Source organism: Pteronotus mesoamericanus, unplaced genomic scaffold (assembly GCF_021234165.1).
Source record: "Pteronotus mesoamericanus isolate MK-2021 breed Mesoamerican mustached bat unplaced genomic scaffold, CSHL_Meso_final contig_20, whole genome shotgun sequence".
Classification (NCBI taxonomy): domain Eukaryota; kingdom Metazoa; phylum Chordata; class Mammalia; order Chiroptera; family Mormoopidae; genus Pteronotus; species Pteronotus mesoamericanus.
Window position 1 is genome coordinate 97790649 of NW_026555085.1, and position 16157 is coordinate 97806805.

The 16157-nt window shown below is 42.9% G+C and overlaps 1 protein-coding gene across 1 annotated transcript in view; it reads right to left on the minus strand.

The window, feature by feature from the left end:
* Positions 1 to 336: 336 nt before the first annotated feature.
* The window catches only part of NOX3 (NADPH oxidase 3), a gene marked incomplete at its 5' end in the record, with an annotated part of 58380 nt that continues 42559 nt past the window's right edge, over positions 337 to 16157 (minus strand). The window contains 3 exon segments of the mRNA XM_054568657.1: positions 337 to 463; positions 10279 to 10403; positions 14047 to 14193. Coding sequence (XP_054424632.1) covers positions 337 to 463; positions 10279 to 10403; positions 14047 to 14193 — 399 coding nt within the window.

A 16157-nucleotide genomic window follows, 5' to 3' on the forward strand; every position in this document is an offset into this window, starting at 1 on the left:
TTTGGATAGCCCGCGAGCTAAGAATGTCTTCTACATTTTCAGATTACTGAAAAGGAATCAAAAGAAGACTATCTCATGATTCAAGAAAATTATATAAAATTCAACTTCAGCGTCCGTTATTGAAGTTTTATTGGCATATACCACACCCGTTCAGGGGCATGCTGTGTGTAGCTGCTTGGGTACATTAGGAGGGCGGAGTGGAATCGCCGGGACCGAGACCGTGATCCACAGAGTCTGAAGTCGTTACTAGTTGGCCCTTTAACAGGACAGGTTTCCCGACCCATGACCAGTATAATTGTAGCCACTTACGCAACACGTGGGTTTTGCGTCCACAGTCTAGAAGCTCTCTCTGTGGTAATAAAAGTGGACCCCCCTGGGGTGGGCGGACGAGTGTAAGCGGCACATCCTGTGCAGCGCCTTTGAGAGCGCCCTGGGCCCGCAGAAGAACACGCCGACGCTGCTGCTGCAGGCGGGCGAGAGGGGAAGGACAGCGTGAGGCACGCGGGGCTCGCCGAAGCCGAGGCAGAATCGTGAGAGCCGGGAGGTGATGGTAGTTGTGCCTTTGCTTATCGATTTTCCTCCACGCACTTCCCTGTTTCTCAGATTCTCTATTCCTGTTTTCAGCTCCATGGTCTCCCAAAGGTCCCCAGCGTTCTGTTAGGCTCGAAATCACACACAGGTGGATGGGGCCAAGGAGACTGAGGTTGCAGGGTCAGGATGATGGGGGCGGGGTGGGGGGACCTTCAATGTAGAGGTGATAGGCGTGCATGTGTGGTCTAGTGACTTTGATTAGCGTCGTTTTGGATGGTAGTATGTAAGCTCCTTGAGAGCAGAAACCCAGTCTGTCTTACTGATTCCCAGTCAATCAATAAATGTTTATTGAATGGAAGAAGAAATGGTTCTGCAGGTTATTATCTGTGTGGTCTCGGGCAAGACACTGGGCCTCCCTCTCCACGTGTGCAAAAATAATAATAATGACTATATTGTATGCATTATTGAAAGTAAAATGCAATAATGCATCACAAAGATTTACAAAGTGTTAGTTATTCTCATACGACATTCAACCCTGCCTTTTTATAGATAATACAATTTACACTGAAGTCATAACAGCCTAGTTTATTTCTCCTGTTGGAATGCCTTTCGTTTTCAAAGAAGGCCAAAAAGGAAGCGTCGGAAAGGAAAAAAGACGTTGCTTAAAATGTAGTCATGCAAAAGTTGTCATCAGCAATCATGGCATTTCAGTAAACTGTGTTGAAGAGGTATTTCTGCAGACAGCGATGGACCCAGGGATGCTCAGCTCCCCTGTGGGCGCTACTGCCGCCAGCTCTGCTGATGCAGCCACAGCACCGTCGGGGAAAGGATTCAGGCTACCTCTGGAAGCTGGGGGTGTAGGGGGTGGGGCTAGTCAGTCTCCATGTGCACTTACACAGACCATGTTTTCCCTCGCCTTGCCCTGTGTTATTCCTTATACCATTTTCCCTCTGGTATAGTTTAATTAGCTACCCTAGCCTAGATAAAAAGTTCTCCTACTTTGCTGTGCATAAAATCATCCAGGCAGATTGTTAAAACTTAGGGTTCCAGGCTTGAGTCCAAGGAGTGCCTTTATAGCAAGGCCCCCAGGTGATACTGAGGCAAGTCGTACATGAGCCACACTTTGAGAAACAGTCTTAGAGGAGTTCTTCCCATGCCGGGCCCCAGCCACACCACTATCTCTAGCTCTTCATACCTAGTTTTTGTTGGAAAGTGCCCCTTCCCAACAAAAGCCTTTTTCTACTTAGCTTATACATGAACATGGTTCTCTGCCATTTATCGTACCCACATGTAATTGTATGTCCCAGGACCATGATATCCATGGTAGAAATCGATGGTTTAATTACCTTTCAAACTCTAGCTTCAAAGACACTTATCAAGTGGATTCATTTGTAAGTGCCAATACATTTAAAATGTATGAGTCCTGTTTTTAAAGATACTCCCATAGCTAAATTTGAGAAAGTGCTTTTTTCAGAAAGCATTTCTTACTGAAAAATATGTGTTTATGACTTAATAAAGCAAGAATAACATGTTCATGGAAATACGAGGTGGTAGTTAAGAGTGCTGTTAGCTCCACCACTTTGTTGCTGATTAACTTTGGGTACATTAAGAGCCTCCTCAGAGCCCCCATTTTCTAATCCCCTGTGAGGATTAGACACGTTACAGGTACAGCTTTCTGCCACAGGCTTGGTACCTGGTGAGCCCTCAGAAACAGGTGGCTTCTCCCATGACCCCCACCACGTCTGCGGGTCCTACGGAGCTGAACAGAAGGCATGAAGTGGGCTGTTAACCCAGAGGCGATTGCAGACTTCCCAATCAACACTCCCTCAGCAGGCTTTTTGAGTTCTGGGCTGAAAACATTTTGAATGATAGATGGGTCAGGCAAAACCTTTCCCAGTGAGGAGTCACAGCTGGGCTTTGTGTCTGATGCCCAGAGGTAGTACCCTTGCATCTAGGTTCAAAGATGCTGTTATGGGTGGTGATATTTTTCCATTAGTGTGGGTGTCACCAAAGAGATCGCCACTGGCCCATTCCCAACAGGCTAAGACTGCCCTTCGTTTCCAGCCGCAGTGATTGCTTGTAGAAGCTGAGGCTACCCTTTGATGCTCCGCCTGTTAAGATTCCATTTCAAAGGATTCTGATTGCTGGCTGCCAGGTGGCCCACTGGTGTCCCCAGCAATTCACAGCTGCCCTGCCTCTTTTGAAGCTCTGGCTATTCCACTGCACAGCTAAGTCTCACAAAGGCCATTTATTATCTACCTTCCACGAAGGCGCAAAAGCCAGTCCCTCGCTAGCTCTCTGTGCGCCCCTGTCCCCACACATTTTTTTTGCTTGTTTTGTTTACCCTACTCGTCATTTGAGATTTCATATATGGAGATTTCTTGTCACAAACGCAAACTGTGACTCACAGCGCTGAAAATCCGCACAAAGTAGTTAAGACACAGATGTGGCTGTATTTTTTTTCCCCCTTTATGAGGCAATGGACAAGCGCAACAGAACACTAATGGGGCTGGCAAGAAAAAAATTCTTCTATAAAGTTTAATTACCCACGATTGCTTAGAATTTAAAAAAGAACAGATTCTCTGTAAAAGAAGTATAAAAACACGAGGCATTGTTCTTCAGTTTACAGCCTGCCGAGCTTGCACGCGCAGGAGGAGTTGGATCAGGGACGTCAGCAGCATTGATCAGTCTGAGCTGCTGACTTTGATGAGGAAAGGACAGATTTTACACAAGCTGCAAAGACAGTTAACATTGCGGCATTATATTTAACTGATCAACAATAAAGAAAATCCTCTTTCTCCTCTCTTATTTGCTAAGTAACTATCATCTTTTCTCTGTGGGTTTGATGTATTTTTCAAAATAGTTCAGCAATGCCATGCATGAAAGGCATTTAAAATGTCACCCACCAGGAGATTTCCGTCCAGCAGATATATGGGAGAGTGGGTGCGCCCGGGAGTCATTCCACCATCTTGCTGGATTCTCAGCTTCTGCTGCCTTGAGCCCTTCTCTCCTTAAATTGTATATTTGTTTTTATGTGTTGGCTTTTATGCTTGGTAAGTTATAACCCTGTAGGGGCAGACCCTAAACCCCATTTTTAAAAAAATCAAATTACTTTATACCCTGAGTGCTTTCTGCAAATAAAATCGATAAACAGAAGCTTCCCGTGGATTTATGAAGGCTCAGAAGGAAGACAACGAGAGCTACAAACTCGGTATCAGACAATGGACACAACTTCTGGGTAATCTTTCCTAGAGGACATTTTTCATTACAAATGCCTCCAAATGATTCACCGCATAATTACGTTTTGTACAATACCTTCTTTTTCATAACCGCAGATGATAATTATGTTGGCCGGTTTCTTTTTTAACCCACCTTCCAGTGGATGGGAAGCAGCCTGCCCTGTCACTTCTCTCTGCATCCTAATTACTCAGGTGTTTATTAGGACCTACAGGTGACCCTGACAGCTCTCTCCCTGCTGTGGCTCTTCTGCCCTCTTCCCACCAACTCCACCTTCTCTGGCAAGAGGTAGGACTCCTGTCCCAGCTTCCTCATCTCTCTTACTGCCCCTTCACTCCCCGAGGCTGGCCACTTGCTCAGCGCTGAGGAACACAGTTACCTTGCTGTCCTTGAAGACGTTGTGGTCAAACAGGGAAGAAAGACGGAAGTAGTTGACTTGTAGCATTGGATCCCTGGAAATGGTAGACCCATGTTTCTGCCAACCCTGTCCCCTCCCCTCTTTGATAAAACACTAAAATATGTACACCTTTATAGAGAAATATCCTTCTATTTTTGCCATAGCTTATGATGTGATAGAAACTTTGCAGAGCAATGGTAAATCTACCCTGTGCTCTCCCACCTTCCTAAGCCTGGCTACCACAAATGGAGCAATGTCAGCAATTTTCACTGAATCTTCACTTGATTATAAGTGAAGAGCTGGTATCCTCTGGTGGAAAGATATTATCTAAATACGCTAACACTATCCCAGACATAAATTTATGATGACGTTAGTTTTCCCATGAAGCTATAGTTTGTCATACGTGGGATTTTCTTTTAAGTCTATTTCTTTGAGTAGTCTGAACATTTTAGCCCTATAATGAATGTTTAGTATTCCTGTTAGAGGGCTTTGTATACTATAATTAGAATGTGAATTTCTGAAAAATATTGTTTAAAAACATGCTGCACGTATGCATGTACAAATGAGAAGTGGAGGGTTGCACACAAGCCAATGTGGTTCCAGATGGATACATTTACTCAATTTAGTATAAAGGTATGGCTACATTTCTGGAAACAATGGGTGGTTTCAAATACATTCTCGTGATATGGATTAGCAGCTCCCAGTCGCCCTCCTCCTCGTTGGGTTGGGTTGAACCATCCTAACAAATAATTGTTCTCTTGTATTCTTTATTTTTTTGCTTCTAGATGAAAGAAACACTTTTGTTGAAGTTATGAAAAAATCACAAACTCTTCAAAGTGTTTATGGTAATTAATTACATAAAGTTTCACGTCTACAAAGCATGGTAAAGTTTAGTAGATAAGTTGAACGTGGCAAACTATAAATGCTATGTGACGTGTAAGATCATAGATTGAAGTTCTATGGAAAATAATTTTTTTCAATTAATTAAAAACAACTGATCCATATATCCAGAAGGTTGAGTATATGCACAATATGTGTTTATCGAAAAAGTAGCTAGGTGTGACAAAAGTATATTTATTTTCATTCTCTCTATCTTCTTGGAAATGATTGCCTGACCTTCTGAATATCTGTTTAAAGCTTGGGAACATATTGAAAATGCCTATAAAAAATGAAATAAAACTTCCATGTTTGCATAAGATATGCACATCAATGCATGTATTTAATTAACCTACCATATTTTAACTGGGAGCATAATTTTCATTGTTTTTATGTGTAGAGTACTCTTCTGTGCTTGTCTAACAAGCTGTATACGACAGTTGTCACATCCATGTGATTTTGGGTATGTCAATCAAAGATTCAGCTTTTACACATCCGCTTATTATTGGTTGACCTTCTTTTAAAGCTATACTTGTGTTTTTGTAATACAGCTGACATAATTATGAAAATTAGTTGCAAATAAAAACAATAGAATATGTTTTCTCATTTTCAGCTTTCAGACTTTGATCTTTTCTTAATTTTTTCTTTTCCTTCCCTTATTTGTATTCATTTTGATGCCCATCAATTTGTTTCTGTATTACTGTTATTTTTGCAATTTGCTGGTTCCTTTATAGCTTGCACTATTCTCTTTGATCTGCATCCCTTCAAGCTTTATTTTTGGTGCTGTTTTTCATGTTCTTTAAAAAAATATTTTTGCCCCTCTTCCCTTTATTCTTTTGATTTAATTCCTTCTTTTTAGAACAAGAACAAACTCCAGCTTTGAGCAAACAGGTAAATGTTTTTAAAAGAGCAAGCCTGAAGAATCCTAGGCTTGGAGCTGATGAATAGAGATTGTTGAGAGCCCTCTTCAAAGGCCCTGAAGAACAAAGAACCTTTTTTGAGGCCACTAACAAACCCACCAATTCTTTCTGACCCATCTTTGCCAAAAGATATGAGCTAATGACAGGACAGACCTGTCTTGTAAGACTAGCCAAGTAGTCTTGGGAACAAACGTATCCTTGACATAATCAGGGGAAAACATGCTGTTTATCTCTTTAATAACCATCTTGAGGAAAATTAATGTTACTTTGTCTTTTGTGTAGAACCATAATTGGATTGTGTATTTCATTTATATCTGGACAAAGGCCAGGATATTGAAATACTTCTCCATATTAAATTTTCTTGTTTAAAAATTAGATTTTATTGGCATTCTCTTTCCGAGATTTCTTCATTAAAAGCTTCATTAAACATAAATCTTCTTTCTCACAACAGAAAACAAAATTATTTTAAGGAGGTCATTTTAGAAGTCTTCTGGAAGGGTGGTGCTAAGCTCTTTATTGGTGACTCGTCTTCCCAGGGAGCTGGCATGCCAGGGATAAAATGATAATTGCTCTTTGCCTGCATGTGTCTAATAGTAGTGACATTGATAGTTGAAGTTATATAACAAGTTGCGGCGTTCTGGAGATGGACGTTTATCACGAATAATATTACTTTTAAAATTTGGACTAGGAAGTCAGCTGTAGAGGCCCAATTCAGGGACATCCAAACCTTGGGGGCCTCTTCTACCCTGGGAGAGAGGAAGTCCTCTATCAGAAAAAGAGTTTACATCACTACTGTGCTGAAAAATTCATTGCTACTGGGCTTTAAATACGTTTATGTGCCAAACTGATTATGGCTTCTGAAAAGGAATGAATACACTCTTCACAAGGACAACAAGAAAAGTGACAGCTCCGTTGTTTTCCACCTTCAAATTGCTCTCTATTTCCTCGCTCCCTGCCAAATCAGGCACACTCGCTTCTCAGCACTGTGCAACGTAATTTTTGGGGGGCAGAATTTGTGCAAACTCGATTCCACTCTCAGCTTCATGATGCTGTAATTTCTGGCTCATACCTTTCCAAAGGAAGGGAGATAATGAAACAGTTTGGCTTGAAAGGCCTTCCTCACTGGGCAGCAAACTTCACGTGTAACAAAAAGAAGCAATCACATTGTGAGACATCAATAGGGATCAACCGTAATAAAGAGGGGTCCTATCTACAAGAACTGAAAACCAGGGTGTGTCTGCGTCAAAAGCCTGCAAAGTGGAAACATTCACTTCATGATAATTGAAAATGGAATAGAAAACATTTATTAGATGAATATATGTTGTTTTTTCCAAAAGGAGAAAAATAACAACACAAAAACCTGGCAGTGGCTGTAACATAAGCACTTGTAAAATTTTGTTAATTTTACACTTACAATTCTTTTCTACCTATATAGTCTTTTTAAGGAAACAGCAGAGGAAATGACTGCGCCTCTGCCTCTGGACTCTCCAATGAATTCAGCTGCTGGGGGTCTAGGAGGCAGGCCCCCACAGGGGGAAGTTCGCAGGCTCCAGAAGCCAGGATGGGTTTGAAGCACTGCATTTGGAGAGAAGATGGGGCCCCAGAAATGGATTCTAGGCCAAGAGTCACCCCGTGTGAAGTCAAGAGGAAATGGGGCAACTGGGCTTCCGGAGGGGCGACCGGAGACTCCCAAAGCCACCTGCTGTGGGCCTTGGCCATTTCTTAAAGGTCACCTGAGGCTGACTTCGAGGGGGATTAAGGATTGCGTAGGTTGTCCACTCTTCCTCGCTTAACCCTGAAGATAAAGTTTAAGGTTTTCTTGGCCTTTGTGGTTGGACATCTTTTACTCTCAGGACTAGTCAAGGTCAAGAGTAAGTCCCCACAAACACTATCTCTTGCCTGGGCTGATGCAGAGCCTCCAAAGGGAACACTCTTGTTTGAGGTCTAGGGTTTCTTGGGCAGACTGCCAGGGCGCAGGGCACGGAAAGAGTTGCCAGGGGTACCAGAGAACATGGGGCAATTTAAATCAGAGTGAATTCATGAAAAGGAGGCACCTGGAATCGCACGGGTTATGAACTTGGGACAGTTACCTGGTCATTCCTTCCACTCCTCCCTCCTCACCAAACCTCCTTCAAATAGCTGCTCCAGGAAAATCTAACAAATTCAACGACAATATAAAAGAAAATAGACTAGTTCTGACACAATGAAAATATAAGAAAAAAAATGAAAGAAAGAGCAGCCAAACTGACCAAAAGATGAATAATATTCACCAGAAAAGTATTCCATAGAGTGAAAAAACATGCTAGGGAATTACAAAAGGTTTAATGAAGCAATGACCTCTACGAAGGAAGACGACAAAGCAGTAATACCAAAGCTGAGGGGAGAAATTGCAAGACAGTAGGGAAATCACAGGAAATGGGGAATTAGTCAGAAATGCCCTAGTAGGTCTTAATTTACTCTTCCTGGTTCAATACTGGTAGCGGGGACAGAAAATAAAGGTCAGGGTATAGAATAGCTAAATGACATGATTAATAACAGAGCTGTGAGTTAGAATACATTGTCCTGCCCTACAAATACTGAGGCAGTTGGAACTCTTGTCAATCTATATTTACTTCTTTGGTGATCTCATCCAGCTTTATGGCTCCAAGCACATTTTACATGTTGATACCTCCCAAGTGTGTACCTTTAGCCTGAACTTCGGCCCTAAACCCCTGACTCCCATTCATCTGCCTACTTGACATCTCCATTTGGATATATAATGGGCATCTTACGCTAAACATATCAAAAAAATGAACCCCTGATATGGCACACCTGCCAGCTTTCTCCCTATACAGTCATCCGCATGCGCGTAAGTGGTAGGTCCATTCTAGCTTGGGCTGTCCCCACCTGCAGTACAATCTATAAACAAGTAAGACCAGCTCTGCCCTCAAAAAATATCCAGAATCCAACTACTTCTCTGCACCTCCGCTACTCCTAATCCAAGCCACCTCTGCTGGCCCTTCCACTTCTGCCGCAGGCCCCTTACAATCGGTCCTCTCATGGCAGCCAGGAGTGATCCCAGGAAACATAAGATCGATCATGTCACTCTTCTGCTCGAAGTGGAAGTGACTTCCCCTCACAGAATAAGATCCAAAGTCTTATAATGGCCTGTAACTGTCCCCCAGTTACCTCTCCCGCTCACCCACTCTGTGGCAACCTCTCTGGCTAGGAACTGCACCTCCTGTCTCAGGGCCTTTGCACGTGCTGCACTTCCTTGCTTCTCTCAGGTCTTTCCTCAAATACGGAAAGTATTCTTTAAACAGGGACAATACTAGGACATACTGGCTTTCAAGACCCCTAAATGATGGGGGTTCAAAACAAACACTGGTGTAGGAAACACGTGATAACATTGAGAAATGTTTGCATTAGTGCCTTGCACTCTACCAAGCTCTTCAACATACTATTTTTTAAATTATAAAAAAAACCACTGTGACTGCATGATATCACCCACGTTTCACACGGAGCCCAAAAGCTTGAATAAGCTAAGGTCTCATAGTAACGTCTACAGTCAGAAAGCCCAGCCTTCAATCCTGTCTTGTGGCCCCAGAGCAAATGCTCTTCCACTTCTACATAGGACCTTATTATATATGATAATAATTATAGTAATAATTGAAATAATAATAATGATAGCAGCTAACAATGACAGAATTCAAAGTCTATTATAGCCATTTTCTACATATTCATGCATTTCATCGTTGCAGAAGCCTAGGAGATAAGCACTATTATAATCTGTAGTCTACAGAGAAGGAGACTAAGTCAGCAGCAGAATAAATAACATGTTCCAGTACAATGGCAGCAATGGCAGAACCAGGATTTATATCCAGGCACTTGGGCTCCATATCCTGGGCTTTTAACCACCATACTAAATCCCTGATTGGTTTTATAACATTTTTGTCTGCTTTGCTAGACATGCCAGATATAGTTTACAGCTGGACATAAATGAGTTCTCATGTCCTGTTAGGTAATTAGAAATCAACTATGTACACCAAAGATTTCTAGAATACATAGGCAGTTTAAATAATACCATCTTTGAATTTAAGTGTGAAAGGGTTCAATGCAGTTGCTAATTGTCAGGTGTTGTAAGCCAGTCAAGCAGACATTGTGGTTCCTGAAATATCCCGTGACCATCTTTCCCAAGGACGACGTTTTATCTATAAACAAGATACTCACAACAGCGGATGAACCAGCGTACCCAGGAGCTGTCCATTTCAGTGGCAACCTTGGCAATTTATATCTTTCCAGGGAGGGCCCCGGCAGGCGGAGGAAAGAGCCTCTTACCTGGGGTGATTGTAGGCTATCTGCCTGAACTCGTTGTTCCAGTTCGGTCTTCCATAGAAGGTTTTTTGCTTTAATCCCGTAATCACATCAGTATTTTCATCCCAGTGTAAAGCTATGTGAATAGCCTAAAATAATAAGTGTGGTATCAGATGGCATTTAGGAAAAAAATAGGAATCGGCTACTGAATAAAAGATATAATGATTACACTCATTTGTAGATGTAAAGCTCAAAAAAATTCTTTATGCGGTTGGAAATGTTTATCATGATGATAAGATATCAACAACTTCGCACTTTAGGACAGGCAGGGTATGTCATTTATCTTTGTATTCCACTGTGGTCACAATTCATACAAGGCAACTCCCACATACAGATGTGCGGTAGTAACGTGAGCCTGGAAAGAAAATTTTTCTTAAAAAATGAGGGTAATAGAGTAAATTTGGTTAAGGGGAAGCATGTATTAAGCTATTTCCTTTTTTGCTGCCAAACTTCAAAAACTTAATCAGTACCTCTGTTCCCATTTGCTGAATACTAAGCCTTGGGGACCTGCGAAGGGCGCCGACAGATTCAAGTGACAGGGAACATCCAGGAAGAAAATCTTACAATCAGATCTGCCTACTCGGTTGAAAGGGTAGGAAGTGCACTCCCTGGGTTCAAGTGCAGGGAGGATGCTGTGCCTGATGGATAGGACATGGTGGCCACACATAGCAAGGGGCCTGGCTGGAGGTCTGTGCCCAACCGTTTGCCTTCAAATGACATGAATGTACCCAGGCACTGGGGAACTAGTGCTCCGTGAATGAGAGCCTGGGCCTAACAGTGCCTGGTGGTAACTTTGTTGTTGTTGAATGTTGATAGCGACCCTGCTTTAACTGCCTGGGATTTGTCCCCCGGGTTCCTCCCTTATACCCCCCTGCAGCTCTGGAACGCACGTGCTTCGCCCTTCAGTGTTCTGATTGCTCACTTCTCAGCTTTCCCTGCTCCTGACCAGTTTGGCTAATGACCCTGGAAGGCCTACATCTTACCCCGGTTTCTGCAGCGCTCCTGACTTCCCCGAGTGGGCTTCTTATCAGTCTAGAAAGCAGCCAGGGATAGGGAGATAGAGCAGAAAATACCGGCTGTGCCCTAACAGGCCCCGTCAATGATGGCGGACCACGGTGGGATCACCGAAGCCCAGGCTGCAGGAAGCTGCCATCAGGCCAGGCCTGACCCCAGGAAGCTCTTGGGATTGAGGTTGGGGATAGGACTCCAGGAGAGAGAAAACTGGTGAGAAGAGGGCAGGTGTATCAGGACAGAGAGCGAAGCATGAAGGTCAAGACATGAGTCCAGCAGGAAGAGCTGAGGTGGTGGGTGAGGACTGAGCTTCAGAAACGGGCAGAAGCCTTGTTATCAGAACTGGAACCTGAGTCAGAGTCGCATTAGCCTCCAGGTCAGAGGGGCCGTTGTGCACCTGCACCCCCACTGCCCTATTGCTTAACGGCAGGATTGGTGGGTGCCCTGTCATAAGCTGGCTTCTGCTGTGGGCAAAGAAGACAGCATCACTTTACTTGGGACTACATGCCAGGTCTAATGACCAACTCAGGCTTCCTCTCCTTGGCTTCTTCACCACGTGGCTGAACGTTGCTTCTTCTTGATTCTATTTGCATTACAAAATCCTATGTCTTCTAGTTCTCAGTGCGTTTTTTTTTTTTGGACTCCAGGAAGAAAGAAACCTTAGGTTTTGTTTTCCTATTATATTGTCCTATCTCAAATGCCTAGTCTCAGCTCTCTGCACCTCTTTGGACCGTGACACCCCAAAGAGCTAACATTTTCATCGTCCTAGCTAGCATGGCCTACAAAGATGAATCGACTTTCTTCCCTCATCTTCCTGCCTGAATAGAGCCCTGCATCTCAAACTTGCAAAGACATTTTTATGAATTCTTTCTGTTCCTTCAAATTATTATTATAGCTAAAAATGAATCGACCCAAATAAGTTGTGACTTCAGTTACTGTGTGGTTCCTCTGAGCAGGCAGGGCATGCGAGTAGAAGGTATGAGGAAGAAAGAGAGACGGTCCCTGCTCTGGGAGGAACTGGTCCCTGACAGGGAGGGCGGCCCACGTGTATCACTAAGAGTCAGACCACCGTCCTCTGTACTGGCGACAGAAACCAAGTGCTCTGCAGAAGCAAGCACATCGCTGTGGTGGAGCCCTGAGTAATTCTGACAGAGAATTGGGGGAGGCTTTAAAGGGGACTGGTCTCTGAAGAGTGTTTCCATGCAGGACACAGTGGGGAGGGGCATTTCAAGGAGAGGGGACAATATAAGGGAAGATGTGAAGTTGCATGACCGAATGAAGAACATGCATTGTTTGGTGGCTTCAGCGCCCGAGGAAAATGATGAGAGTAGACTAGAACAAGGGGCTGTCTTCAGGTCAGTACTTACTAGTACTTGAAGTCTGGGCATTATTTAATAAGAAAAAAGGCCTTTCCAACTTATAGTAGTGCTACCATAGAGCTGCCAATCACTGATGTTCCAGCTTTTGGAACTATATTTATTCCATTATTTCTCAGCCCAAGGCTCAATTAATCTCCAAACCCTGTTGATTTGCCCTTTGCAATACCTTTTCCATCTGTTCCTTCTGTGCTTGTCATTCTGCCACTTTGAGGTTGCCGAATTCAGTTTAACAATTGGCTATTTCTAAAACAGCCTCTTGATTTCTTACCAACAGATCACATCAATTATTTTATTCCTGGAATTTGAGCATCTAAAGTATTTCCAACATGTCATGGCAAGAATTTAATAACATTAATTTAATTTACTTATATTCAGAAAAAAAAGGTATATGCTATAGCACACTTTTGGAAGGGACAGAGAGAGAAACTCACTAGCTGACAGGAAAGCATTCACTTGTGAATTTAGTGATGGATGCAAATCTTGGCTCCCACACATGTTCCTTAAGGTAAATATCAATAGGCGTTACTACAGAAGTGCCGATTCGAGCGTACACTTCATAACCTAGTAATCATGTTGCTGATAGTTTTCATGTTTGAGGAGTTAAAAATGGTTTAAAATTTAATCGTTATCATTCAATATTCTCAACATTGACATACTACCATAGTGCAACATTTTGTTATACATTATTTTTGCTAAATTCAACCTTGATATTTCTAATATAAATGAGGCAGAACACCTGCCACAGCAGAATATTATCTTGATCTTTGGTGAATAAACACACATGCACACAATTTCTAAGAATGCCTCAAGAAAATAAAACATCTCTAGATAAATCATGTATTCATAATGATTATTTTCTGTAGAAGCTCACACACTTTAAAATACGAGTTGTTGAATATAAACACCAGGGAATTTTTTCTGTTTAACTCTGAACAGCTCAAAGTATAGAATTTGAACCAATTAGGAGCTCGGCATGACAATAGAGCCAATCAATAGAAGTCACTTGATGTCACTAAAATGACAAATGCCATTTTCAGTGACATAAGTTTTCATAATTTTTTTTGCATTTCCAAATTTAGGATTGTCTCCCACTGATCACCCTTTCCTCCCAATCTTCTTTTCTATTCCTTAGCACGTTAATTACAGGTTCTTTCATTGCTATGATTTGAATCACTCTTTTTAATCTGGTTTTATTTTATTCTCCTTTCCTTTTTAAGAACATAAAATAATTATTTCATGCTATCAGAAAACTGTATAGCTCATTATTGAAATTGTTTCTCTTCCCTTTGTTCTGTTATTAGATGGCTTAGATAATATTGCTTGCTCTCAGTCTTATCAATACCTGGTTTTCGTCCCAGCCAGTAAGAAAGATATGATAACTCAGAAGGTGAGTTTTCCCTTGCTCACTCATGCGTGTTTCCAGCGAGAGTAAGAGATCAGCAAACCACTCAAAAGCTTTGGAATCCCGGCAGATCCAATAGAAATACACCTGTCAAGAGAAGAGGAGAGAACGGATTTGCCCTTCTTTTCACAATGTGCTGATAATCGCAGGCTACTTTATCTCCATTAAATTATTTGAGCCCAAACGGGCACTTTTGTAAAATAACACGCTTCAATCTGCCAGTGAACAGTCACACTGTGATTTCTTTTGAAAAAATTCACATTGCGTTTGAAAAAGCCCAGAGTGAATTCAGAGCCAGGAGCCCGTTGGCTGTTGCCAGTTTCTCTGGATGAGGATCAATTTGCCACATTCCTGGCTGTGCTCCTTCTGAACAAGGTTAATAATCATTACTAGCCGTGCCTTTCACTGCTCCCAGAGGGGGATAAACGTTAGACCAGCCCCTTCATCTTTACTTATGACCTAAGCTTGGGATTGGAACTCTCTTCTCCAGACACCCTGGAGGGTGTGGGCTAATCCGCTTCGCCAGCCCGGTCCTCCCTCAGAGGGTGGAGATTATGGAAATCTCAGAATCCACCTGCAGAGGCCAAAAGTTTCCCCCCAGTCAGACATGTCATTGTCCAAGAAAACTGGTGGGTGGTGGCTATGGTTGTGTGTCAACTGCTGTAATAAATGTATATCTAGGAACATTAAAAACAAAATAAAACTCTGTGTTTAGCAATGGCATATGACAAGAAGTAGTTTGGGTTTGTTAAAAATAAAGGCTTAGTTTTTGTGCTTTGAACTTTAGATAATTGTCTCTAGAAGAAACCGCTGGGGATAGATCTATTAATTCTCTTGATTTTTCTCACACTCTTACCTCCTGCTGTGTCCTGCGACCCCGCCCCAAAGAGACCCATCTCTGCAGCGTTGCAAGGTCTACCAGGGGGCTGGTCTTGAGCTCCACCAAGAAATGTCTTGTCCAATTGTCAGTGTTCTCCCCTCCCCCTCCACCAGCCTGCCCGCAAGCTCACCATCATATAATTAAAGTTATAGATGAGCATTAATTAACAGATAAAATTCATGAGGAAAAAAAAATCACCAAATGTATTTCCAAACTAACCATCTTGCTTTTTCTTTCCAGGTTTGGGGAGGAATTTAAAATATTAACCATCAGGAAGAACAGAAGCTAGAGATGAGAAGACCTTTTTCTCTTAAGAAGTAGAGCTTACGTATATTGTTGGCCAGCTGCTACTTGGAAGGGTATTTTGAATGTTAATTATGGGACAAAGGGTAACCTCTAAGTGTGTTAACTGCCCCCCCAACCCCCACCAAAGGAGTGGCTGCCTCTTCTCAGCTCTGAAACAGAGCCAATGGTTCCTTTAGGGAACGCCCCATGAACCCCCATGAGAAAGTACAGAGATTGTGTTCATCCACTCACATGTTACCCTGACAAATATGCATTAAATGTTTATCCTATGGCAATACTGCTTTGGCTCTGGAACTATAATAGCAAACAAAAGAGACAGAAATTCGCTGTCCTCATGGAGTTTGCCTTTTAGAGGGAGAAGAAGGATGGTAAATGAAGACATAGCATACAGAATATGTCAGCCAATGCTAAGTGCAATGGGGAAACCTAAGGCAGGCTGGGAAGGGCTGCAATAGTAAGTCAAATGGTCAAGGAAAGGGGACCTTTGAGCCAAGATGTGGATGAAGCAAGGGAATGGAACAGTTAGCGGAGGAACTCTGCAGGTGGAGGGCACACGGAGGGAGGGAGTGAGCCCTGAGTGGGAACCCGGAGTGGGACCTTTTGGGGAAGAGCCAGGAGGGCGGATGGCTGGGGCAAGACAGGAGGGCACTGCAAGGTGCCACAGTCCAGCAGGGCAGTGGCATGATGTGAGGAAGGTGGAGGAGGGAGGGGTCACCCTGGCTGTGTTGAGAACAGACTGGGCTGTGTGTGTAGGGGGATGTGGGAGCAAGCATGGGAGAACGGAGGCCGGCTTCATGCTCTGTGCGGCTGATGAATACTGCCACCTCGCCTCCTCTCGCTTTGCGCAGTGCCTGACCTAAATCAT